The sequence below is a fragment of the Triticum urartu genome, chromosome 4A (genome assembly GCF_056163025.1).
Source record: "Triticum urartu cultivar PI428250 chromosome 4A, HENAU_Tu73, whole genome shotgun sequence".
Lineage (NCBI taxonomy): Eukaryota > Viridiplantae > Streptophyta > Magnoliopsida > Poales > Poaceae > Triticum > Triticum urartu.
Genome location: NC_141876.1, coordinates 12,256,560 through 12,284,266, shown reverse-complemented (window position 1 = coordinate 12,284,266; position 27,707 = coordinate 12,256,560). Strand labels below are relative to the sequence as shown.

General features: G+C 47.3%; 3 protein-coding genes across 3 annotated transcripts; all 3 read left to right on the top strand.

Moving 5' to 3' along the window:
• The first annotated feature begins 538 nt into the window (after positions 1-538).
• LOC125550231 (O-Glycosyl hydrolases family 17 protein) lies at positions 539-3,064 on the top strand. The gene is made up of 3 exons (XM_048713177.2): positions 539-888; positions 1,028-2,329; positions 2,567-3,064. Exons 1-3 carry the CDS (start codon positions 819-821, stop codon positions 2,599-2,601), a joined length of 1,407 nt encoding a protein of 468 aa, XP_048569134.1. The 5' UTR covers positions 539-818; the 3' UTR covers positions 2,602-3,064.
• A 1,173-nt stretch (positions 3,065-4,237) lies between these two features.
• Positions 4,238-6,880, top strand: LOC125550232 (protein WHAT'S THIS FACTOR 1 homolog, chloroplastic). The gene is made up of 2 exons (XM_048713178.2): positions 4,238-4,561; positions 5,137-6,880. The coding sequence occupies exon 2, from the start codon at positions 5,231-5,233 to the stop codon at positions 6,377-6,379; it is 1,149 nt and encodes a 382-aa protein (XP_048569135.1). The 5' UTR covers positions 4,238-4,561; positions 5,137-5,230; the 3' UTR covers positions 6,380-6,880.
• An 18,289-nt stretch (positions 6,881-25,169) lies between these two features.
• LOC125550233 (putative BOI-related E3 ubiquitin-protein ligase 3) lies at positions 25,170-26,584 on the top strand. The gene is made up of 2 exons (XM_048713179.2): positions 25,170-25,777; positions 25,878-26,584. Exons 1-2 carry the CDS (start codon positions 25,403-25,405, stop codon positions 26,427-26,429), a joined length of 927 nt encoding a protein of 308 aa, XP_048569136.1. The 5' UTR covers positions 25,170-25,402; the 3' UTR covers positions 26,430-26,584.
• The last annotated feature ends 1,123 nt before the right edge of the window (positions 26,585-27,707 follow it).

Below are 27,707 nucleotides of genomic sequence, written 5' to 3'. Positions count from 1 at the left end.
GGTTCATAGGATAGGAATTTTATAGGAATAGGAAAATTATAGAAAGTGAGACGACATGCATGTCAATTCCTATAGAGAAAGAGATGGCATTTGGTGCATAGAATATGATTTTTTTCATTAAGTCTAGGCTAATGTTTTTTTTCCTCCAAAACGTAAAGGGTTGATTCCTATCCTACATAGGAACAGGAATTTATTCCTACAAACCAAAAGACTTTAAAGGAGTTTATCCTTTGCAAATCCTATCCTATAAAAATCCTACACAGAGAGAAGAGGCCTTGCTGACTGAGCTAGGCCAGCACACGAATTATTGCACGGCGCGGTGCACAAGCCATTGTCGCTTCGATATGATCGGGCGGCATTAACCCGAGAACCCACCAAACGCACCATGCCCTACGTTGTCCAACAGGCAAGCACGGACGGACCAGACAGCACTGTCGCCGTCCCAGCTCTCAACACCACCACGCATGCAACAGTAGCCAGCTCTCATAACGGGGCGATCTCCCCCCACCCCACCCCACCCACCGTCGACCGCGACCCGTGTCGTCGCCCGTGGCCCGCTCCGCCGCTCCGCACGCACGTGGCCACCGCAGAGCTCGGCACGCGCTCCAAATCCCAAGCCCCCTTCCACACCCAATACCTTGCCTGGAATCCGCGGCCACGCAACGCCGGGCGCCACCCGCCACCGCTACCGTCACCTCGAAGGGCGCCAACAGTACGCATACGATTCTTGCTCGACTTGGCCGGCCTCCTCCCCGTCTCCCCGCGTCTTAAGTCTTAACAGAGCCGACCCAGAGGTAAATCCGAGCAAGAATCCATCCATGGAGGCCGAGTCGAGAAAGCTGCTGCTCCTCGCGCCCGTCCTGCTCTGCTGCCTCGTGGCCATATCGGGTAAGTGCCCCCGCTTTCCGAGCAATCCCCGTCGCGAGTCCCCAGGGAGGATCCAGTGACGCACCCAGCTTTTCCTCTCCTAAAGCGCAGCAATTTTACCGACTTTGATTCGTGTCTGGATTTGGGTTTGCTCGTGCAGACGCGCAGTCGCAGCACATCGGCGTCAACTACGGCGAGGTGGCGGACAACCTGCCGCCGCCGGACGCCACGGCGCGGCTGCTCAAGTCCACCGCCATCACCAAGCTCCGCCTCTACGGCGTCGACGCGGGCCTCATCCGCGCGCTGGCCGGCACCGGCGTCTCCCTGGTGCTCGGGGTGGCCAACGGCGACATCCCCGCCATCGCCGCCGACCCCAACGCCGCCGCCGGCTGGCTCGCCGCCAACGTGCTGCCCTTCGTCCCGGCCACGGCCGTCTCCGTCGTCGCCGTCGGCAACGAGGTGCTCGAGTCCGGGGACGCCGCGCTCGCCGCCGCGCTGCTCCCGGCCATGCAGAACCTCCGCGCCGCCGCCGTCGCGGCCGGCGACGGGGCAGCTGCCATCAAGTTCTCCACGGTCAACACCATGGCCGTGCTCGCGCAGTCCGACCCGCCCTCCACCGGCGCGTTCCGCCCGGACGCCGCCGCCCAGCTGCAGGGGATCCTGGGCTTCCTCAGCCGCACCGGCGCGCCCTTCATGGTCAACCCCTACCCCTACTTCGCGTACCAGTCCGACCCGCGCCCCGACACGCTCGCATTCTGCCTCTTCCGCCCCAACGCCGGCCGCCTCGACGCCGGGTCCAAGATCACCTACACCAACATGTTCGACGCGCAGGTCGACGCCGTCAAGTCCGCGCTCGGCCGCGCCGGCTACGGCGCCGTCGACATCGTGGTCGCCGAGACCGGGTGGCCGACGAAAGGCGATCCCACGGAGCAAGGCGCCACCGTGGACAACGCCAGGGCCTACGTCTCCAACCTCGTCGCCCACCTCAGGTCCGGCGCCGGCACGCCGCTCATGCCGGGGAGGCCCGTCGACACCTACCTCTTCGCGCTCTACGACGAGGACCTCAAGCCCGGCCCCGCCTCCGAGCGGGCCTTCGGGCTCTACCACACCGATCTCACCATGGCCTACGACGCCGGCCTCACCTCCTCCTCGTCCGGTGGAGGTGGCGGCAGCACGGCCACCACGCCGACGCCAACGACTCCGACCCCGAGCAAGGGGTCAGGGGGATGGTGCGTGGCGAGCGCGGGCGCGACGGACGCGCAGCTGCAGACGGACCTGGACTACGCGTGCTCGCAGGTGGGCGTGGACTGCGGCGCCATCCAGCCCGGGGGCGCCTGCTTCCAGCCCAACACGGTGCGCGCCCACGCCGCCTACGCCATGAACCAGCTCTACCAGGCCGCCGGCAGCCACCCGTGGAACTGCGACTTCCGGCAGTCCGCCACCCTCACATCCACCAACCCCAGTAAGCACTCCCCCCCTGCACATTCGCCATTGATTTCTTCATTCCACTGATGAAGCCAAACCAAACCAAACCAAACCAAAGGACGTCTGCTTTCCTTGCGTTGTTCCATTTCATTCACTTCACTCATTGTCCATTGCATTGCATGTGCCGGCTGACAGACAATTGCATATCATTGTACTTGGTTCGGTAACTGTGCTGTGTTTTTAACATCTCCGTCCCGTGGTTTGGTTTCTGCAGGCTACGGCTCGTGTGTGTTCACCGGAGGCCAATGAAATGATGCAACCAACCGGAGCATGCTATGCACCACACCACGGCCGGTGCGGCGAGCGCCATGATTGGATTTGGATCGAATCATCATCATCAAATAAAGCCACGAATAGTGGTGGTGGTTGAGTTGTGCGTGGGGATGGAATGCATTGCTGCATACGCATCCCCCCTGTTTCATTTATCCTAGCAGCAGAGCAGAGCGGATGCGTCCCATTCTTTTTACTCGTAGCATAGCAGCAGAGTGGATCATCACGTCCAATCTTTTTATACTAGCCGAGTTGCCTTGCCGTGTACAGCACAGTACATGGGTGGTGTATGTATGTGTAATTAGCGTTGTGTGCTTCGTGTGTGTGTGTGTGTGTGTGTGTGTTTGTTCGCACTCTACGTCCGTAACTTGGACCAGTAGAGTACGGTTGTAGTACTATTATTTGTTCATCATTCATGTATAACCATTGAGCGGTTGGATCTTGGCGTCTGGATCTTCAAATGGGGACGGCGTGCAGTGTCATGTTCTGACGGCGTGGAGGCAATTAGTTCGTGGGATTATTACGGCTGGCAGGTCTCTGAGTTTGACCATGTGCTACTCTTGTCGGGATCCCGTCTGCCTTGCGCCACCACGTGATTGTCTGTCATTGTCCTGACAGGACGAGAGCATCCTGTTTATTTTTCTGAACAAGCAAAGGCGCCATTCATTCGAATTTAAAACATTTTACATGAGTGATGGTACATCCCTGCCTAATTATATCTGATCAAGCTTGGAACAAAGGACAGTGCCTATCAGAGTGAACAACGTTTTTCTCTCTCGAATACGCACGAGTTTCGTGCGTATCATTCTATAAAGAAGAAGGGGAAAGACTTCCCAACAGTTTACAACATTATTAACAAGGCCACCACCGATCGGATCTGTCTATACACGAAGCAACCACTCACGCTCGGCCCACCTTGCTAGCCCTGCAAACACTCCATCTAGATCCCCTCTCAAGGGCCCTGCTTGCCTCCATACCCTCCCCTCACTATCCAATCGTCGTAGCACCTGGAGAACGGAGAGTACCGCACCGTCAAAGACGATAGCATTCCGGTGCTTCCAGATGACCCACATGCCGAGCTTTGTTTCGCTTATAGCGAGGTACTCGCCTCAAGTCCCCCCCCCCCCCCCCCCCCCGCGCGCGCGCCCCTAAATGGGCTGGCCCAGCAATCGGAGGAGCACTGTCTCAATAGCACAATTTTTTTATTACTTTTACTTATAATTTTAAAATAGAAGAATATTTTATACAACTTTTAAAAAGTTTGCTGCACATTAGAAAAACGTTAATGCAATGTAAAAAATTGTGCATGCTACTTTTAATAAATGCTGATACCATTCAAAAAAATATTCTTGACCCTGAAAAAACATTCACGCATTTCCTGAAAAATCATGGAATTTTAAAAATATTTATAAATCGTAAATTCTACTTACATTATTCAAAAAACAATTCCGCCCACTAACTAACCTTGCGGCAGAGGCGAAACAAAAGAGCTCTCGGTACGGGCGAGATATAGCCCTGCCGTGTTAGCTGTACTGTAGCACAGTACTGGTGGAGTTTGTGGCGGCCTACCCAGACTGGGCTGGATGGCTGATCCAGCCCACCACCGGTGCTGTGGCCTTGCTCGGCTGTTCCATCGAGGTCGAGCCCTCGAATCGAATGAACCAAACGCCGCCGCCGCCACAACTGACCTGACCTGGCCGCCCCGGCGACCCGCCTCCCGCCTCCACGTCTGCCCCGCCCCACGCCTCCCCTTGCCCCCCAGTACCCATCACCATCCTGACTCTCCCACGGCCGCGGCCTGCGGCGCCGCCTGACTCCGAGCACGAGCAGTCTTCTGCCCAATCCACTCCCGCCGGCGAGCTCCGCTCGGTGACGTCCTGAGGACCTGAACGCGACCGATGAGCGCCGTCGGGCATCGAGATCGACTCAGCTGCTCGAGGTAACCAGTGTGATTGTAGAAGCTAGTACTGTCTCGGTTCAGTCTTTTCAGAGCTGCTAGTTGGTAAACAGTAGTACGGACGAGCAACTCGTGAACCATCGATTGCCTGCTTGGTGACATTTACTGAGTGAGCTATGTTCCTGAAAGTGAGTGAAGATGCTATGATATAAGTAGCTGATGCTTTTATGGCAATGCAAAAGCCTAGAGTGGTTTAATTAATGTTGTGGATTTTGTACTCATCTATTTCATCTCGCCGACTAGTTGTGTTATAATACTTGCAAATTTTTCAGGGCATAATATTTTGCAAAATTCAAACATATTTAGTGAACTCTAATGTTGTGAGACTTGATTAAGCTATTTATATTGCTCTTCTGGCCAATTCCGTATTATGCGTGTGATGTCGATAATTTTTTTAGAGGTGGCGAACCCTGTAAAATGTCCTTCCTTCTGCCACTGCTGCTATGAGTTGCTCTTCTGAAATACAGGCTTTTGGTATTATGAATTTATTCCTTAGCTGCAAAGCTTATTGTTGTTTAAAATGGCTTGAACATTCTGTCCCCCCTTTTTCTTTGCAGAATTTGAGGTACACTTTCTGCCTCTTTATTCTGCGCTCCTGAATGCTCGGGACCTGCGGTGCCTACACAGACTTGCATTTAAGACGTAACTTTGATGAGAAGATTGGCAGAACGATTATCTTACATTCCCAGATCGCTTTCCTTGATACAATTCAAGGAAATGTCCTCATTCGCTGCTGGTCATGGACGCCGTCCCAAGAAGAAGCTTTATCACCGTGAGCCTGGTCTCGACAAGGCCATGGACCTCCAAAAGAAGCCCGCCCTCCTCCTCCGTCTCCGTGAGCTCATCCTGGCCCAAAAGACAGGTTCACTACTTGTACGTGACCTTGAAAAGGAGGTTGGCTTTGTCCAAAAATGGAACTTTGTTGCACTGATTGAGCGCCACCCCAATATCTTCCGTGTCTCTGGTGGAAGTACATCGCGTGAACCCATTGCTGTCACGCTTACTGAGAAGGCCAGAAATATTTCTGGCGAGGAGATCCAAGCACAGGAGCTAATGGAACCTATCTTGGTAAGAAATCTGAGGAAGCTGTTAATGATGTCCATGGACTGCCAGATCCCTTTAGAGAAGATTGAGCTCATCCAACCTGAATTGGGTCTACCAAAGAATTTCAAGGACAAGTTGATTCCTAGTTACCCTGATTTTTTTTCAATACGTGACGTGAGAGGGTTGGACCATCTGTGTTTGGAGAGTTGGGATTCTTCACTAGCAGTCACAGCACGAGAAGAAAAATTGAACTTCGATGGTTTCCAAATGGAGTACAGAGGGGTTCCTAAAGATGGAAATTTACTGGGTCCTTTTGCTTTCAAGTTAAAGTATCCAGCAGGATTTAGGCCCAACCGGAAGTACCTTGAGGAGGTAGTCAGGTGGCAGAAGATGGCGTTTCCTTCACCTTATTTGAATGCTAGGCGAGTGGAGCCTGCAACTCCACAGGCTCGGAAGCGATCTGTTGCTGTTCTACATGAGGTCTTAAGCTTGACAATGCAGAAACGACTGACATCTGACAAGCTAGAAGTCTTCCATAACGAGTACAGGCTGCCATGCAAGCTACTCCTTTGTTTGATAAAAAATCATGGGATTTTCTACATCACTAACAAGGGAGCAAGAAGTACCGTCTTTCTCAAGGAGGCCTACGATGATACTAATCTCATTGAGAAGTGTCCTCTACTGAAATTCCATGATCAGTTTTCCTCTTTAATTGGACGGCCATGCTCCGACTTGAATACTCCACTGGCATTATAGCTCGAGTATTGATTTACATGAGAAGCAAAACCATGGTGTGTCTGGCTGGTGCACCATCTTAGTTGATTTCTTGATGCTCACATGAGCCCATTTGCACACAACAAACTATGTAAGTCCTCTGTACAATGGATGTTTCTTGCACCTTGGCTGTTAAAGATAGAACTGTAAACACCAACGTCACATCATCAAATATGAAGCCCTTCCAGGAATCAAGTTGCGGCTCAGCTGATGAGAGGTCACAGGTTCAGTTGAAATGTAGGGGTTAGGTTGAGGGATTTGAGAGGATTAACTCCAGTAGCTTCTAATTCCAAAAAAAAAAAGTTACAGTATCAGTTCTGCTTTGTATTAACATATGTAATGTTGAGTTTGCTTTTCCTACTTGGATGGCTTTCTACGTTTGGCTCATAAACAATAATCCGGCACTCATTTATCTGAAACTCTATTATTCACCCAGTCTCATGTGATTCTGCTTGCAGAAGGATATTTGTTACTGTTCTGCTACTTAATTTTAGAGAGTTCTGCAGCATAAACTGTGTCACACTCACATATTCATACCACTAGATGCTCTTGGTTGGTTGGATGTTTTTAATTCATTAGCAGGCTAGCAGCATTATCATTCCTTGCATGAACTGACCATCGGTAATGGTTAGCGCATGAACAAGCTGGCATCTCAATCAGTTCTTATTTTGTTGTTTTAGCATCCATTAACAGACAGAAAACACCTGTAAAATGCTCCAGATGCTGTCAATAATTGAATTTTCCCTCGATCTAGCACATTGATTGGTCTGGTAATTTCTGAATTTGTTGGCAATGATTATCTACATTCATTGTATGCAATTCTATCTTGATGCTTGTGTCGCTGGTGACTTGAGTTATCTGCATTGGACTTGGACGGTATCATTCCCTTATCAGTCTAGTTATTTACTACCTGTGTAAACAAATATAAGATGTTTTAGAGACTTCTAAGAATGAGAAATGACTTCACATGCAATTGCACATCTTACTAGTTATAATTGTTCGGTTGTGAATTGGGACAACTATATTGTAGGCATCTGGATTCATAGACTTGCTGCTGGTAGATACTGTCCTTCATTTTGATGTCTTCCTATACTATTAGTTTTATTAGTATCAACTTTATTAACATTATGTGTTCCGTATGATTGAGACGTGACCCTGATTAGTTTTTTTCCTTAACATCTTATGTATGACTTTCTACGTTTGGCTCATAAACAATGGTCAGGCAGTCATTTATCTGAAACTCTATTATTCACCCAGTCTCATGTGAATCTGCTTGAAGAAGGATATTTATTACTGTTCTGAAACTCTATTATTCACTAGATTATCTTGGTTGGTTGGATGTTTTAAATCCATTACCAGCATTACCCCTCCTTGCATGAACTGACCATCGGTAATGGTTAGTGCATTAACATGCTGGCATCTCAATCAGTTCTTATTTTGTTGTTTTCGCATCCATTAGCAGGCAGTAGGCACCTGTAAAATGCTCCAGATGTTGTCAATAATTGAATTTGACTTCGATCTAGCACATTGATTGGTGTTCTAATTTCTGAATTTGTTGGCAATGATTATCTGTGTTCATTGTATGCGATTGTGTCCTGATGCTTGTGTCGCTGGTGACTAAAGTTATCTCCATTGGACTTGGACGGTATCATTCCCTTATCGGTCCAGTTATTTATGTATTTTAGGTGGCTTGTTTACTGTGTATCTAGGTGGCTTGCTTACTGTGTATTTAGGTGGTCTGTTTACTGAATAAGTAGCGGGACATCCCTAGAGGTTGTTTGAGATGTCTAAGAATGAGAAATGACTTCACATGTAATTGCACATCTTACAGGCACATGGATTCATAGACTTGCTGCTGATAGATATTGTCCTTTGTTTCGAGGTCTTCCTATATTATTAGGATTATTAGTATCAACTTAATTAACATAATGTGTTCTGTATGATTGAGACGTGACCCTGATTGTTTTTTTCTCTTCACGTCTTTTGCATCTCAGATGTCAGATTGCTTGTTTACATGGATTAAAACGCTGTGAAGAATATAAATCTGTGCTTTGTTATGGACCTGATGTTTCTGTGAAGCAACTAGTAAAGAGTATCCCTTGTAGTGCATGCAAAATTTGATTATTTGTGCTCAATCAGTGAGCATGTCGAAAATTTGCTGAACGCCTGAACCATGTCTTTGCACTGTTATATGAAGTTTATTATTTTTGGATAATGGATTTTCTCCATGGTTAGTTGGATAGCCCTTGTAATTTTTTATCTCAGAGATGTGACATACTGCATTGTTTAACTCACATGCTGATTATGTTTTCAAACAAACAACTGTGTGTCGTCTTAGATAACTGTAACATGTATACACAATTTCCGTGACCACATTCATCATGTGCCCTTTGGGATACTTACTAGAAGAAGGAAGATCAGGCCTATTTCCTTGCTTCAGAAGAAAATAGAAGTCCTGCTAAGGTTTATACTGATAGCTCATGATTACACCACCAGAGTCTGTGCATTTTGACAGTCACAACACTTTTTTTGCTGCAGATTGCCCCGTTTCTGTTAAGCGAGACCAACGCACGGGGTTATAAACTTATAATCCTCACTGGCAATTGTTCAGCGGATGGAACTCATAGGGGGCAACTATAAGCGAAGATGGCCTAGCAGTTACTGTACGATCTTTATCCAGCAGGAACAGTTATGCAGCAAGCTGGCATGAAACCTTTCTTCTCTTGTTAATATGTCAGCACAAATATTGCAGTCCAGCGATAACCTGTCAGTCTGTGTGTGTTGTCAGATTATTATGTAGCGAGTCTCTGGTACTGATATTGTTTCTGTGTGATGTAGCTTTGTGTCAAAATCAGTAGGCTGTGCGCCAGTCAAAGCACAGGAACAATGCAATGGAGTGCTTTGATGGATTGAGCGATGGCTGAACAATGGCATCCTCCAAAAGGCTGTAGGCTAGGTGCTTGTTTAGCCCTACCAGCGAGATCAGGGAATCACCGCTTACCGTTGATCTCGGACCGGATTCTGAGAACGCAGAGCTTTGCCGGTTTGTTATGCCAATCAATATAACCCACAGCAGGCTATTCATGGGCAGGTTTGGATCCCTTTCAGGCTAATCTTGAGTACCTGGTGATATATTCCTGCATTGAAGTGGTTGTCAACATAGAATGGTGCCTTGGTGGGGGGTGCATATATACTTATAACTCCAACACCAAGCACAGCTCTCAGTGGGATCGAATCAGACGGAACATGTGCCAAGTAAAGAAGGACCGACAAAATTGTGCACAGGTGAGACGGGGAAGGCCAACTGGCCGCTGCTCAATTATATGACCCCTGAAAGTGAAGAGCAAGAACAGGAGCGGCGATTGGGGCCAGATTCTGCAGACACTGAGGGGAGCACCCACCTATGATGGTGGTCAGATGCACTGAAAGCTAGATTTGGATGGGTGCTAGTGGCTTACCCAGAAAAAAGTCAAGCAAATACTACAACGGATGGAGACCGGAGCCCCCCCCCCCCCCCCCCCCCCCCCCCGCCCTTTCCTGATACTGATTGTTTTTCTTCTCCTGGTAAGCATTTCCAAACCATGTTATTTCCCGCAACTTGCACTCTGAACCTCTCTTAATGCCTTTTTTTTTCAGGTCTATTATTGGCCACCAACAGCACTTACTTTACTTGCCCTTCAGCCACTTTCAGCCTCTATTGACCCATCTGGATTTCTTTCCAGTTGATGTGCCTTTCTTGTACACCAGTCTTTGCTTGCCTGTCCGTGTCCCTGCCCCTGAGTAGGGTTGCCTGCTCCACAAACAACTTGGTTGTGTGGCTATGGGCTAGGGCCTGCCCTTTTTAAGTTGGCAACTTCCACAAAATCCACGAGTTACCACTGCTTCAGGAGCTGGCTTTGGTCGAAAGCTTGCATGGTTTTGCTGTCTCTTTCTCCGGACCCTGCCTTGACTTTAGGAAGCTACCACCATCTTTACTTGTCTTTCACTTTGATTCTTATAGTTACCACTAGACTTCGGCCTAAGATCTTATTTTATTTGCTGAATTAGGTAGAGTTCCAGCTCTCAGCTCTTACGCTGGGTGCGTCTTCCCTTTTCTACTCCTGGGTACAGTGGGTTTTTGAGCGAACTTTAATGAACTTGGCTTTGAGAAGCTTCTCTGAATCGCTCTGTTCGACGACGTCTCTTTGCTGGTCGAACGTCACAATTAGCGTGGCCAGTCAATACCACCCCATGTTTCCATCATCATCTGCCTGGTGTCTATCCATTGGGAGTCCGACAAAGAAGCACCCGATTTACGTTGTGAAACAATCTCTTTCGATTGCTTGAATGAACGCTCGGCCATCTCCATCGCCCTGGACAAACATTTGGACCGTCTATCTATCAGCATCATGCTGGAGCCCCGTTTCTTCCCACTCGGTGCATAGCCAATCCACTGACTCTAGCAGCAGGCCATTTTATACTTGTCTCGTCTGAAGAAAGTAATGTGTGTGCGCGTTGATGTATACATGGAGGCGTACCCAAGCCATGTGTGATTTGGTTCAGATTTCGCAATCTGAGCATGTATTTGTGGGTGCATCCAATCCAATCCAATCTCTTTGTTTGCATGTCTCGTCTCCCTGATCTTTCTTTATCAGTATCACGTCACCAGGTAGTAAAAACGTATCGAGGGGAGATTATTCTAGCCCAATACCCAAGAAACGATTTCATTCCATGTCGACGAGACTCAGTATGAGCATCTGGAGAGGGAAATGAATCATTCCGCGTTTAGCTCATCGCCAAACCACACGCCGGCCAGGTCGACAATCAATTTGGGCCGGCATTTGATTTGAGATAGCTTCTGGCCATGTTACGCGTACGTTGTTACATCGCGTACTATGTACGTTGTAAAGAAGCAGTCTGACATCTTATGCATTTCAGATGTCAGATTGCTTGTTCACATGGATAAAACGCTGCGAAGAACATAAATCTGTGCTTTATTATGGACCTGATGTTTCTGTGAAGCAACTAGTAAGAGTATCCCTTGTGGTGCATGCAAAATTTGATTATTTGTGCTCAATTGGTGAGAATGTTGAAACATGTGCTGAAGGCCTGAACCATGTTTTTGCACTGTTATTTTAAGTTTACTTGTTTTGGATAATGGATTTTCTCCATGGTTATTGGATAGCCCTCTTAATTTTTTATCTCAGAAATGTGAAATACTGCAGTTTTTAACTCACATGCTGATTATGCTTTCAAATAACTACTTGTCGTCTTAGATAGCTGTAACATGTATACGCAACTTTTGTTTCCACATTCAATTACTCATTTTGCATTACCACATTCATCATGTGTCCTTTGGGAGACTTATGAGAAGGAAGATCAGACTATTTCCTTGCTTCTGAAGAAAATACAAATCCTGCCAAGGTTTATACTGTTATAGCTCATAATTACACAACCAGAGTCTGTGCATTTTGACAGTCATAACACTTTTTTGCTGCAGATTACCCCATTTTTGTTAAGAGAGACCAACACTCATGGGATTATAACCCTCACTCAACGCATCTTTGTAATGTTCACTGGAAATTGTTCAGCGGTTGGAACTCACAGATGGCCAACTATAACCGAAGATGACCTACAAGTTACTGTATGATCTTTATCCAGCAGGAACAGTTATGCTGCAAGCTGTCATGAAAACCTTTCTTCTCTTGTTAATATCTCAGTACAAATATAGCAATCCAGCAATCAGGGTCAGTCTTTGTAGCATGGGTTTGATGTTGCTAGATTATTCTGCAGCAGAGTCTCTGGTACTGGTACTGTTTCTGTGTAATTCAGCTTTGTGTCAAAATCAATACGCTGTGCACCAGTCAAAGTACAGAGACTATACAATGGAGTGCTTTGATGGATCGAGCGATGGCTGAACAATGGCATCCTCCAAAAGGCTGTAGGTCAGTTGCTTGTTTAGCCCTATCAGGGAAACCGGGGAAACACTGCTTACTGTTGATCTCGGACCAGATTCGGAGCACACAAAGCTTTACCGGTTTGCTATGCCAATCGATACCCACGACGGGCTATTCATGGGCCGGTTTGAATCCCTTTTAGACTGTCTTGAGTATGTTCTGACATTCCTGCATTGAAGTGGTTGTCAAGTTCAGCATGGAATGAAATTCTTGGCGGGAGATGCATATATACTTAACTCCAACGCCAAACATGGCTCTCAATGGGATCGAATCAGATGAGCATCTGCTAAGTAAAGAAGGACCGACAAAATTGTGCATTGGTGAGGAAATCAATATGCTGTGCACCAGTCAAAGTACAGAGACAATACAATGGAGTGCTTTGATGGGTTGTGCAAGGGCTGAACAATGTCATCCTCTGAAAGTCTGTAGGTTAGGTACTTGTTTAGCCCTGAAAAATGACCGACAAAATTGGGGAAACACTGCTTACCGTTGATCTCGAATCGGATGCTAAGCACGCAAAGCTTTACCAGTTTGTTACGCCAATCAATATATACCCGCAACAGGCTATTCATGGGCAGGTTTGGATCCCTTTCAGGCTAATCTTGAGTACCTTGTGATATATTCCTGCATTGAAGTGGTTGTCAACATAGAATGATGCCTTGGTGGGGGATGCATATATACTTAACTCCAACGCCAAACACAGCTCTCAGTGGGATCAAATCAGATGAGCATGTACTAAGTAAATAAGGACCGACAAAATTATGCATGGTGTGGACACATGGAGGCCCAATTATAACCCCTGAAAGTGATGAGCATACACAGGAGCAGTGATTGGGACCAGATTCTGCAGACACTAAGGGGAGCACCCACATAGGTGGTGGTCATGAGCCTGGTCAGATGCACTGAAAGCTAGATTTGGTTGGCAACTTTTCTGATCATGTTTGTTCTTCTTCTGCTGGTAAGCATTATTTCTCTTTCCCTCTGCACTCGGAGCCTCTCTTAATACTTTTTGGCTCTATTATTGGCCACCAAGAGCACAATTATGTCCATCTGATCTGATCCTGCACATGCTTTCTTTGCCCTTGAGTCACCTTCAGCCTCTGTTGACCCATCTGGGTTTCCAATCGATGCGCCTTTCTTCTACACCAGTCTTTGCTTGCCCGTCCCTGTCCCTCAGTAGCATTAGCATTGTGCGCTCCATAAACAACTTTTGTGTGTGGCTAGGGCCTGCCCTTTTTAAGTTGGCAACTTGCACAAAATCCATGGCTTGTCACTGTTTCAGGAACTGGCTTTGCTTGCTGCATGGTTTTGCTGTCCTTTTCTTTCTCCGGACCCTGCCTTGACTTTAGGAAGCTACCATTATCTTTACTGCTTGTCTTTCACTTTGATTCTCATACTAGTTACCGCTAGATTTCGACCTAAATCTTATTTTATTTGCCGAATTAGGCAGGGTTCCAGCTTCTTGCAGCCTACTGGTTCAGTAACATCATTGGCCTCTTCATTTGTGATGAATGTCTCCATTGGCTCTCAGCTTTCACGGTGGGCACGTCTTCCCATTTATACTCTTGGGTATAGTAGGTTTTCAAACTTTAGTAGACCCGGCGTTGAGTAGGTTCTCTGAATTTTCCTTTGCTGGTCGGACGTCGCAATTAGCGTGGCCAGTCAATCCCACCACCCCTGTTTCCATCATCTTCTGCCCGGTGTCTATCCATTAGGAGCCCGACAAAGCACCCCATTTGCGTCACGAAACAACCTCTCTTGATCGCTTGAATGAACAAATTGGCGTTTAGCACGCATAGAATCCTGATTTGAACACCAGAGCCCGCTCGATCGGCCATCTCTGTCGCCCCGGACAAACATTTGGATCATCTGTCTGTCCATCAGCATCGTGCTTGAGTGTCGTTTCTTCCTACTCTCGCCCATCATATACAGCCTCTACTGACCCTAGTAGCAGGTCATTTTTATGCTTGTCTCATCCGAAGAAAGCAATGTGTGTAGGGGTTCAACCATCCATTCCATGGTGGCGTAGTGTGGCCTAGCCATGGTGCGCGATTTGGTTGGTTCAGATTTCACAATCTTGGCATGTTATTGAGGGGGGCCTGTGGCCTGTCCCTCGATCTGCATCCAGTTTCTTTGTTTGTTTGCGTGCCTACATGATCTTTCTTTATGTGCACCATGTCACCGGGTAAAGACGACGTATCGAAGGGAGATTGATTATTCTAGCCCGATACCGGGGAAATGATTTTATTCCATGTGGATCCAATGAGACCGAGCACGAGCATCATTCTACGTTTGGCTCATCACAAGCCGGCCGGGTCAGTCAATCAGTTTAGGTCGGCATTTAGATAGCTTCTGGGTGGGCTGTACTCACACGCCTATCTTATTGGCTGGGCTCAGTGGCTCCCTTCTTCAACTCTTCTAGGGCATTTCCATGTACAATGACTTGTGCAGGCTGAGTGCATTGCCTTGCCTCCCTTGTCCTGTGCGTGCTGATCGACGAAACCCACATCTTTCTGCCAGCTTTGTTTTCTCAAAGAAAAAAAAAAGGTATGCTTCTCGGAGCTATGTGTCTGCAGTTTGTCGCCTGCCATGCGTTTGGTCCCTCTCCATCTTTCTGCCTCACATTCTTTTCATGCGCTCCTGTTTTTCTTCTTCAACAGATGTCTGTTGTGTACTGTGCAAAATTACTGGCCACTGGGATTGTCGATCAGAGATGGTGTCCGTTCATCTCCGGGTCAATTTTGTGGTGCGGGGCACAAAACAAAACGGGAAACGAAAGTTGGGCCAAACGTTGCGCTGACTCTGCATGCACAGCATCGGCATGAGCACGTCTGCCCGCCGTCTACTCTACCCTACTCTACTACCCCCTCCGTTTCTTTTTACTCCGCATATAAGATTTGGTCAAAGTCAAACTACACAGAATTTGACCAAATTTATATAAAAAAATATGAACAGCAACATCAAAACTATATAGTGTGAAAATATATTTTGTGGCGCATTTGATAATATTGATTTCATATTGTTAATGTTTATATGCGGACTAAAAAGAAATGGAAGGAGTACACAGGATGCACGCACCAACTGCCCAGGCCCCGGCCTAGCTAGCTCCTTTCGGCACCACCACGGCACAGAGCTGACCTCCCTCTTGGCTTTTGCGATGGACGGAGGTTGCCGCACCGCACCACCCCTAGCACCCGTCCACTCCTCGGGAAGGGGACGCCATCGACCCACGCCTTTATCTATCTCTCTCTGTGTGATGATGATCTGGTCCGAGGTGACGCACGGCCGGCACCGGCGCCGGTGGTGCAGCGCGGGCGGGCGGCCGGGGATGGATGGATCGACACGGCACAACGAGACGACGATGCACACGCACCAACAGCCTAGGTACGTCGTACGTACGGCGCAGGAGGAAGCAACAATGCAACAATCTCGACCGTGCGGTGGCCTCACTCCGGAGAGCTGCAGCAGGTGGCAACAAGCACGTACCTAAACTTCTTATCACTTGACCGGAATGCCAAGCTGGTGGTGATGATCCACCATGCCCGGCCGGTACGTACTAGGCCCTTCCCGTCACGCTCACATGGATGGACGGATGGCATCTCATTCTCAACTATATCTATCTATCCCTGTTGTGCGTGAGGACGGGACCAACGGTGCAACAGGACTGCAGATAGATATATAGATGTACGACGACATGGTGGCCGGCCGGCCGGGAGAGAATTCTATTCTCGCCTCCATCTGTACCTCCCTCCCTCCAGGCCATGGAAGCCAGGTCAGCTCATCAGGATACCTATCTATCACACAGCCAACCTTTGAACCTTAGCGTACAACGTATCCTCATGTGCTCCTGGCCCAAAAGGTGCTACATTCTCGTCCGTGGAACCAACCAACGCATCTCATCTCATCTCAGACGGCAATGCCACCAAAAAGGAGTGAAACTGATATGACACTTACAAGAAATGAAACGAAAAGATGGCCAGCAAGATCCGAGGATGGGGCGGCTTCGGATTCTCGCCCGCCCGATACGGGAATAAGAGGTGGCCGTCCAACTCGATCTCACAAGTTGGATTACACTTCTTTTCACCTTTCAAGGAGGTGCTGCGTGTGAGTCTTTCAAAAAGAAAGAAAGAAAGAAAGAAAGAAAGAAAGAAAGAAAGGTGGCGTGTGAGCGAGAGCGAGCATGATCGGGACAAGAATATGATTTGGTCTGATGATGCCAGATCGCCAAGAACCCCTTGACGTGGAGAGCATGCACGAGCACAAATAATAAAGGAACACCCGTAGTACAGCATTATTGTTTCTGTGATTATTATTCTTGGCTTTTGCGAGGAAGCTCTAGTGCAGGAATCCATGGAGTGATCTCCACAACCACTTTCCCGCCCGGCCGAGTCAGATCTGCTGCTGGTATAGCTCTCTTTTGTTTATAACCTCTCTTTGTTCCTCCCTTTTCCCAACATGCATTTCCTAGTCGATCTCGTTCAACCTTCTTGCGTCGTCCTCCTCCATTGATTAGGTTATCGCGATGAGTTTTCTTCCTTTTCTTGGCACTAGATCAGAGTGGGGGGTGAGCGGATAATACGGCCAGGGTCGATGGGAACAATAATGGAGCCACGGGATTTTGTTTGCGAAATTGAGGAGGAGGACATGCTGTCACACTCACCTGCGTACTGTGCTACTACGTGTCTGCTAGGCTACGATCTATCTACGCATGCTGGGTGGGAGATCGGCAATGGCTTTTAGTCTCAGCCTCTCCAGTTTCCTTTAATTGTTCCCCTCTTTCTCTCGTTCTTTCGTTATCCCGATTCCTTGTCCCATCTTCCATGGCAAATGCTCGAAAGCAGAAGCGATTATTCCATTGGCAAATTAAAGTGGAGGCAATGGGGATACTGGCTACAACGATTGATCGATGGATGCTGCCGCGTGGCCGTATGGTCTTCTTCGCATCGAAATGATTGATCATGACATGACATACTCAAAGAAAATAATCTTAAAGGACAAGCTTTTTTGGGGGGTTAACCTTCGTTTCATTCGGGCTACTTCAGAATTCATTTTCTCAAAGAAAACAAAATTACTTCATAGTCACAGGGCATTAAGACACTATACACAACAGAAAGAAAACACATGGCACTGAGACATTTTCGCTATTGTGGAGAGCAACACCGGTCACTAGTACGTACTAGCTAGCCCACCATCCCATGTATGCGCATCTCAGTCAGCAATGGGAAATTAAAGGTGGATTGGATGAGTGCTGTTGTGTTTGTTCATGATCGTGCTCTCACAAACACAAAGCAGCCTCATCTGCTTCTGCCACATTGAGCGCATGGTTGATAGTATATAAAACTTTGGGATAATCTATAGCTTTCCATAGCCTCCCATGCATGCACCAACGCTAGCTAGTAGCTCGATCAGTAGATCCAAAAAGGCTAGTGGTTAGCGTAGCATACAGCCAGGAGAACAAATCTTTGCCATCTTTGCTGGGTCTTGTCTGTCCCTTGGTCACTATATATGTTGGTTCCGTGTGGAGGTGTAGTAGAAGCTAGTAGCTGGTATGCCATTTGTGTAGCACTAAACCAAAGGCTAGATCAAGTGGTTGTAGAGAAGCTGTACTATGTCGTAGGAACAAAAGATATCTCTTGCTTTCGTGGAGCAAAAATTCCTCCCATCAACCTTTTCTATTGTCAAACGATGTTCCTGTCTCTTTCCTTTCCTTTCACCCATTCATTCACCTTTCGACTGAAAATAGAAAATGGGCCCTTCTAATTGCATTAGGTTTAGATGTGACGCTTGTTGGAAAGAAAAAAACAAGATTGGTGCCAATGTTAGGTGAATTTTCGCTTTGTGAAATGCCATTCACTTGCAACCGGTTAGTTTTCCACTGGCTTGTCTGGTTGAATGTCGTAACTAATCGTCTCATTTTCCACGCAAAGACCTCTCTGGAAAAAGTTGTGCCTGATAAAAATGAGTACGCTGTAACATGTGCTGAATTGCCCAGCACAGTGCTTCCTCGAAAACATGCAACCTAACTTTTTCTGACTTTAACTAATATAACATATAAATGTTTGGATTCGTAAAGTAAAAAAATATAGAATTGGATTTGTCAAGGAAAACATTTCTATAATATTTTTTGCTGGCCAAAGGCGTATTTTAAAGAAAGTGTCCTTGTCTAAAGCGTCATCTGCTTACAATCAAATTGCCTCTGAAGATTTTGCAAACTTAATTGAGGCTAACTCCTCCCCACCTTCTCTTTTCTATCTACATATAGCCGAATCCACAAAGCCAGTTGCACACTAAGCTAGAATAACCAAGCTTTGACAGCTAACCCATGCATTCAACCAACCACCAAACCACACGTATGACCATTAAAAAACCTTGAGAGGGACAAGAGCCTTTTCAGTAGCAGTTAGCATTTGCTCCTTTATGCCTCCTCCCCCGCCTTCTAATTTATTTCTCTACCACTCTAGATAAATGGAGGAATCGCGCTCTGAGGTTGACTGGCGAGAAGTGGACACGCGTGAAGAAAAAGTCTTGCTACCATGAGTGATTGTGGACACACACGTACATAGCGATAGGGTGAATGGTGATGGCTGATGGTTAACCATATCTCGGTTATCTTTTTGCTTGTGTGATTAAAGGGGCCGGTGATTCACAAGCATCAGGACAAATGTGCATGGACCTTGTGGTCTCTCACAACCGTGACACCTAGAGGAGCCCGAAAGGCAACCGGGAAAATGACGGCATGCATCCGGGTATAAGTATTGCGTGGTAATACCGTGTGCTCATGTGTTGATGATATTGACATGCTGGTATATTTGTTGATGATATTGACATGCCAATATATTTAATTTAGTCGACAACATTTCCACTTCGGCAAAGGAAGTTGGAGATAAAATACCTCACTTATTGATGCATATTTGTTGATGCGTATGGCTATTGGTATGAAAATGAAAGTTAGCCAATACGACACCAGGTGTGCTAACCACTCTGCATGAAAAGAAAATTAGAAAGGACCATGAAAGTAAACTTCTAGCTCCCATTTGTGAGCTGGGAATGGCTTGTTTAATTTTGTTGTAGTAAAAAAATCTTTCCTTTCAGTTTCCCTTGTTGTGGTACTCTTCGCTTAGATGATGTGACTGTTATGTGTCCTATTTCATTCTGAGTAATGGAGCGGGGAGGCCGCCTGGTGGCCTCCTATTTGTCTGAAGAAAAAATACACACACTTATTAGTGCTATTTGTTGATGCATTATACTAGCTATTGGTATGAAAATGGAAGCCAACCGTTATGACATCAGGTGTGCTAACCACTCTGCCTGAAAAGAAGATCAGAAAGGACTATGAAAGGAATGCTCTTAATTGGGTGATCTTGTAGTATTTTCCATTGAAAGAAGGAAAACTTGAAGAGAAAAGGTTTCATTTTTCTTAATGATTGATTGTATTTGGTGTTGATAACTATCCATCTCCAAAATTTCTGAGGTGATAGCTGAGGAGCACCGCATCATCACTCGGAAGTCGTAAAACAAACAAGGGAGGAGATGCCATCATTTTAGCAGCTAACAGATGCATCCAAGCAACCACCAAACGACATGTATGACCACTGAAAAATCTTGGGACGGACAAGAGCCTTTTCAGTAGCAGTTAGCACTGGCTCCTTTATGCTCCCCCCCCCCCCCCCCGCGCGCCTTTTAATTTATTTTGCTACTACTTCAGATAAATGGAGGAATCGCTCTAATGAGGTTGATGGGGTAGAAGTGGACACGCGAAAAGAAAAGGTCGTGCTACCATGAGTGACCACACACACACATCGATTGGGTGATGGCTGACGGTTAACCATATTCTCAGTTATCTTTTTCCCAGTTGTGCGATTAAAGGGGGGCGGTGAATCACAAGCGTCTGTGTTGAATAGGACAAATGTGCATGGACCTTGTGGTTTCTCACAACCGTGACACCTAGAGGAGCCTGAAAGGCAACCGGAAAAATGACGAAATGCATTCGGGTATTCATACTGCGTGGCAATATCGTGTGGCCCCCGGGTGTCAAATCGATGTCTATCTTCTACATGTCGATGATATTGACATGTTGATCTAATATTTAGTTTAGTCGACAACATTTCCATTTCAGCAAAGGGAGCTAGAGATAAAATGCATGCACTTGTTGGTACCTAGTTGTGGATGCGTATGGCTCTTGGTGGTATGAAAATGGAGCCAACCGATATGACACCAGGTATGCTAACCACTCTGCGTGAAAGGAAACTAGGAAGGATTGCGGAAGGGGCGTTCTTATTGGACGATCTTATACGTGTAGTTCGAATAAAAAAAATCTATTGAATCATTTTTAGTACTTAATTAATTGTATTCGGTGTTGATAACTATGTATTTCCAAATCGTCCAAGGTGACAGTTGAGAGGTACCGCATCATTACTCGAAATTAAAAAAAATGAGAGAGGAGGTATCATCATCTTAGATGTCGACATAACAACATGATCTTGTATCCCTTTTAAGAAAAGGTCATGTATGACTGAAAACTTCAAGCCTACAATTCTCTAAGCTAAGTTGTCCCAATACCAAAGCAGGTGTACAGAATTTTAGCCACCAAATCACTTTTTAAACATCCAAATGGAAGAGAAAAAATAGAAGTCAATGGCCATGTAAATAAAGCTTGATATGATATGGTTGCTGCCTTGCTGGTATCTGCCTAGCTGGTTCCCCTTTTCCAAAACATGACTAAATATCAAGTCAGTCATGCATATGTTTTTCTTAAACATCATGTATCCAGACCCGGACGTCCATGTATATATGAAATAATCTTGAGGACGTCCATGTATATATTAATATGTACCGCGTGGCAATACCGTATGGTCATTTGTTGATGATATTGACATGGTGATATATTTTTTGATGACAATGACATGCTGATATAGTATTTTAGTTTAGTCCACAACATCTTCACTTCGGCAAAGGAAGGCGACGATAAATTACACGCACTTATTGGTGCCAATTTGTTGATGTGTATGGCTATTGGCATGAAAATGGAAGCCAACCGATATGACACCAGGTGTGCTAACCACTCTGCCCGAAAGGAAAATTAGAATGGACCGTGAAAGGGACGCTCTTAATTGGATGATCTTGTATGTGCAGTTCAAATCAAATACTTTTTTTCCCTATAGAATCATTATGTTAGTAGTTAATTAATTGTACTCGGTGTTGATAACTATCTACCTATTTCCAAATCGTCTGAGGTGACAGTTGAGGGGTGGCACATCATTACTGGGAAAACAAACGAGGGAGGAGTGCCATCATTTTAGAAGTCGGCATCACGAATGGTCCTGTGTGAATGAATGAAAACTTCTAGCTGGCCTACACGTCTCTGAGCTAAGCTGTCCCAAGACCGAAGCAGGTGTACTGAATTTTGGCCACCAAACCATTTTTATTTTTCGATCTAACGTGCGATTTAAACAAGTGGAAGCGGGAATAATACAAGCCCATGACCATGTAAATAAAGCTTTGGTATGACATCGTTGCTGGCATCAGCTAACACAAGCTGGTTCCCTTCTTCCAAAACAAGACTAAATCTCAGCTCAATCCTGCATCTATATTTAAACACCGTGTATCCAAACCCAGGCGTCCATGCATATAAAATGAGAGCATCAGCCCGTTGATGCTCTCATTTTGTACGTTGATTTGTTGAAATGTCATGCCAATAGATGATGTGTATGTACTATGGATTGAGTATATGTACTATCTACTATGTATTGATTGAGGAGTACGTATGTAGCTTATCTAGTCGCTATATATTAACCCCCACTATCCAGCTCGATCGATGAGTGCCAAAACTTGGTCAGCTCGACTCGGTTCTGCAGGCTTGTACTCCACGGTATACGCTGCGTACCCCTGATTGAGAAACTAAATTAAACTAGGGAACGGGCAGCGCTAACTTTGATGCGCAGGAACGGTCCAAGGAGGGGTTGTGCAGAGGAGGTGAACTCTCCAAGTCTCACATTTCCTAGACTAGACTAGACTAGAGTAGAGTTACATCGCGAAAGAAAAGAAAGAAGTCATGGAGTTAGCCGCCTCGACGTACGTGTACTTGTTAGCTTGTGATAACACGCACGTGAGTAGTACTCCGTATCATCTTGCCTTAGGTTGCTCTCTGTTAAATAAGGTAAACAACAGGAATTTGCATCGAACATTGCTTGACACCAAAGAGAAAACAAAGAAATGTAGCAGGATGAGTATTTAAGTGGGTGACTTCTTTTCTAGTGAAAAAAAAGTATCCAATCGTATGAAAACCTTATAGGGCTCCTCTGCCTCCCGGGCTGGCCCGCCTCGTCTTAGGTGACTTACTGACCTTAGGGCCATGACGGCGCGGTGGATCTTGGCCCTTGCTGACGGGAGAGCTCTATTTTTTTATTTTTTTAAATTTTGGTAGGGTTTGTGTCATGTTTAGAAAGGCTAGACGGCGGCGGCTTCTGAAAGATGGAATAAGGTTCCCTCGCCTAGCCCTCGTCTCGGCGATGTGTCTAGCATCATCGATGTGCGTGTGGTGATGTGACATTAGACCTGACCCAGACCTGAGATCACTGGACGGGAGCTTGGGGACGAAGTGGAGTGGCTTGGGTTTGGTCCAAGAAGCGGATGAGGACTAATACATGTGAGATCGAATGAGCAAGCGTGGGAGGTCCGACCTTGCAGACGTGTCCGAACGCGTCTGGGCCAATCTGTATTCACCCTATATTTAGACTAGATATGAGGGGTGCCAGTGAGCCTACCCGTTTAAGGTCGGCGAGTGGATGCCCGTCTGTGTTAGGTTTTTTTACCAAGTTAGTGAGCCGTTCGTCCGAGCGTTTGAAGAAGTCTAACAGTACCGGCCCCAAGCGCATGACATGGCAAGTGCCACGTCGCCGGCCGCGCGTCTGTCCAGATGGATTGGTGGCGCCGGAACCGAGTGCCACCGCGCTGCACGTGGAGCTATTCGCGCGACACGCCCGTCCGTCCGACCATCTCTCCCGTCCGCATGCATGCGTTTCCTTGAAAGCTGTTCCGTTTCTTCTCTTTCCCTGCTCTCGCTGCGAGCGTCAGCTGTCTTGTTCTTCTTTTCTCTTTTCTAGCCTAGAAGAAGAAGAAGCCGAAACGTCTCCGTGAAATTACCCGCGTGCTCGATCGCACGCCTTGTTTCCTTGCACACAAAGGTCCAGGGGAGATCTCCCTGAAAAAAGGTCCATGCATGGCAAGAATAAGCCTCTTTTGGTTCATACTTCATAGGATAGGATTATCATAAAAATTGGAGTCTTGTAGGAAATGAGATGACATGTATCTCAAATCCTATGAGTAGAAATAGGAAACAAGATGTCATTTGGTTGACATCAAAGGAATTTTTTCATTGAGTCTAGGCTCTTTTTTATTTTCCTATGAAATGTGGAGGATAGGAACCAATCCTATGTAGGAATAGGAATCCATTCATATGAATCAAAGGGCTCTAAAGAAAAAAAATCCTATAAAAATTCTATCCTCTAGAATTTCTATGAAATTCCTCTAAACCAAAGGAGAGATTAATGCATGGAAAGCGGAAACTGCAATCCATTGATTAATTCCAGTGCTCTCAGGATATTGCTTGGTCACTCGTTATTATTCTCCAAAGATAGACATACGTACGTACATACGTTAATGATTTGGCCGTTTGTATTTTTTTTCTTTATGTTTTCGCCAAAGATACATCTTGTGTGTTTGTACAGTGTACGCGTGATGAGTTGGCATGCAGATATGCATCGTATTTGTACAGCTGTACAAGCCATGTTTTGAAGGGCTGTTAGTTCTATTTTGGCGCCGAGGTTACGGGAGTATCATGTATATATCCCGCAATTGAAGACGGCCGACGAAGACGATAATACCTACCCTAGAAAATTTGGCAGTAGAGATCTTTTTTGGAAATCAAATTAAATCAAAAGGCTGTCGTGCCTACGTAGTTTTCGTCCACATTAAACGTACATGATATTTATTATTTTCCCTTATTATTTTCGTCTACGTAGTTTTTGGCAGTAAATATCTACGCTGTAACTTACAGTACTCCCTTATTATTTTCCTATAGTTATTATTTATAGCATGAGATGTTTTTTTCCCTCGAAAACTGTCTACAGCTAGCCAGCCAAAAAAACGCCTACGTAATATTTATCTCAGCACATTAAAGTACGTGCATGCGTTCCATGCAGATGCAGTGCTTGGACGTACGCGCCAAACGCATGCATGCAGTTTCCTTCTTCTTCTTCTTCTCCGAATCGCCCTCCGCTAACCACGGCGCTTTACCAAGTCCAGAGGGAGACCGGAGGGAGGGAAGCGCGTGGTAATTTGTTTTGTTCGGTTGTGGGTTTCCTTACACCCCAAGATTCGTGCGGCAGATCGATCAAAGCAGCCTCAACGATGCCTGCTGATTTGGCGCCAGAACATGCTAACTTAAACGACGACGACGATGATCTGGTCTCCTTTGGCAAAATCATGCCATGGACTCGACCCCATATATATACATATATTTTCGAATATATGCATGTGTTGGTTGCAGACTCTTGTGTACTATATGGTAACACGCGAAGAATATGTATATTCTTGGTTTCTAGTGATAGCTAGGAGGGGAGCACTCCAAATTAGAGTAAATAAATTATTAAAGGGGGAGAGGTTGATTGAAACGGAAGGCATAAATAAAAGGAAATCGCCCCTGAAAACGAGAAGGATAATCGGGGGTCGAAATCTCATCGTCAGTTGCTTTCTCCTCTCTCCTCTCATCTCACTCCGGCCATCAAACGTGGACGCCAACCAAAACCCACCCCGCCCGGTCACGCACCATAAATACTCGGCTGCCTGCCATCCCAGGACGGGACGGACCTCCTTGTTTCTTTCCTCGCCACCCCGCGCTGCCCGTCCATCCATCGCCGATCCGTCCATGACCTCACCTCCCACTGCTCCTCCCACATCTCACTAACCCATCGGCGTCGCCTTGGCTGCCTGTGTGTATTTATAGGCGCGCGCCCACGTACGCGGCCTGCCAGTGCCAGGAGCAGACCGCGCGCGCGCCCCGTCGACCGCCATGGCCGTGGACCTGCAGCGCCTGCGCCACATGCTGCTCGCCACCGGCGGCGGCCACCACCAGCTCGCCAACCGGCCGGGCGCCTCCGCGGCTGCCATGCCTGCGAGCGGGCCTTGCTACGGCGCCGCGGTGACGGGCCAGCCGTACGCGGACCTCTTCACGCCGCCGCCGACGATGTCGGCCGCGGACCAGTACTCGGAGCTGTTGGCGCTGGCCGCGGTTGATCTGGCGAGGAAGGGCGACGGCGCCCAGGAAATGACCTCCGGCAACAAGCGGAGGCGCGTCGACGAGGGGTCCTCGTCGGTGCTCGGCGAAGTTCTTGCGGCCCACGCGCAACAGCAGGCCGTCGCCGTCGACCACATCCTGCACAGACATGTAAGTCCCGGCCGTCACCAAACTAATCGCCGCGTTTGATCGGGCTTTTCTCTTGCCTTTGTTTTGATTTGTTGTTAACCGTGGTGGATGCATGATGCAGGCGAGAAAGATGTGGGCTGCTCTGGCGGAGCAGAGGCGGAGCCACCTGCGGCTCATCGTCTCCACCGTGGAGGCCAGGGCGGCGAAGCGGCTCAAGGCCAAGGACGACGAGGTCGAGCGGGTCCGGGGCATGAACTGGGCGCTGGAGGAGCGCCTCAGGAGCCTCTACATGGAGGCTCAGATGTGGCGCGACGTCGCGCAGTCCCACGACACCGCCGCCAACGTGCTCCGCGCCGACCTGCAGCGGGTGCTCGACGCGCAGGCGGTCCGCGGCGGCGGCGGCGGCGGCGACGGCGACGGTCAGGACGACGCCGAGTCGTGCTGCTGGGGGGAGAACCAGGTGCCCATCTGCGCGGAGGAGGAGGCCGAGGTGGGCACGCCGGCCCCGACAGGAGGAGTCGGAAGGTGCAAGGGGTGCGGCGACGGCGCGGCCGCGGTGCTGCTGCTGCCGTGCCGGCACCTCTCCGTGTGCGCGCCGTGCGCGGCCTCGGCGCAGGCGTGCCCGTCGTGCGGATGCGCCAAGAACGGCAGCGTCTGCGTCAACTTTTCGTGATGCGGGAGGAATAGTTTTAGAGTAGGGTCGACTTTTCTTAGCTTTATTTTCTTCATCCTTTTTTTCTGTTCCCCTTCTTTTGTTCAGTTAGCTTTTTGCTCAAACTGTTGGATCAGTTGTTCAACAAGAAGAAAAACACAGTCCCTAGTATTGCATATCAATGCTTGAAATTAAACGCATAGATTAGAATTTGAACAAGATATATGCGCTGCGACCAAGGGGGGTTTGCGGCGACTTAGGTGAGCGGTGGGAGATGGCGTAATCAGACATGTGGAGACATTAGCGACAAGGAGATGACATCTACGAGGCTGCGACTATGGTGGAGGAGCGAGAAACGAGGGCGAGCGCCGCTTGGCAACGCGTTTGAGAAATGGGTGGATGGCTACGCTCGGCGGCGCATTTGAGAAATTGATGGATTGGCTAGTGTTAGGGTTTAAAGATCTAGACAACTGGGAAGCAAGGGTGAAGATAGAGCCCGATTCAAATCCAACGGTCCAAAGAGATTTGAATTTATAGGAAATTTGCTTGGCTGGCAAAAGGTTTGTTGTGTAAATTCACGCAAACGACTATACGGAAGGCCATTTAATTGCATTCATGAAGGGGGGGGGGGGGTGTTCGTTTCCTAGCGGCGCATGTGGCGATAGGCTGGGTAGGTTTAAGGTTTAAAGGTCTACAAATATGAACCAGGCTCAGGTTTAAGCTAAACTGTCTCCAGTAGATTAGAATCTGGATAACATATATGTGTTGCATCCAAGGGGTTTGCGACGACTTAGGTGAGCAGTTGGATATGGTGGAGATAGCTTAAGCAGACTCTTGGAGGCATGAGAGACAAGGAAATGACATTTACAACTATGGCGGAGGAGCCAAAAATTAGGGCAAGAAAGATAGATGGTGAGTGCCACTTGGCGACGCATTTGAGAAATAGGTGGATGGCTAGTTAGGGTTTAGAGATGTAACAAGGGAAGCGGAGTGAAGATAGGAACACGATTTAGATCTAGGCTTAAGCTATAGGCTATCACCAGTAAAATGAAATTAACTTCATATATTATAATGTGAATAACATATATGGGTTGCGTTCAAGGGGGTTTGCAGCGAATTAGGTGAGCGGTGGGAGATGGTAGAGATAGCATAATTAGATGTGTGGAGACAAGGAAATGACATCTACGACTATGATGCACGGTCCAGAAATGGGGGCAATAAGGATAGAGGGCTAGTGCCACTTGGCGGTGCGTTTGAGAAATAGGTGGATGGCTACACCCGACAGCACGTTTGAGAAAT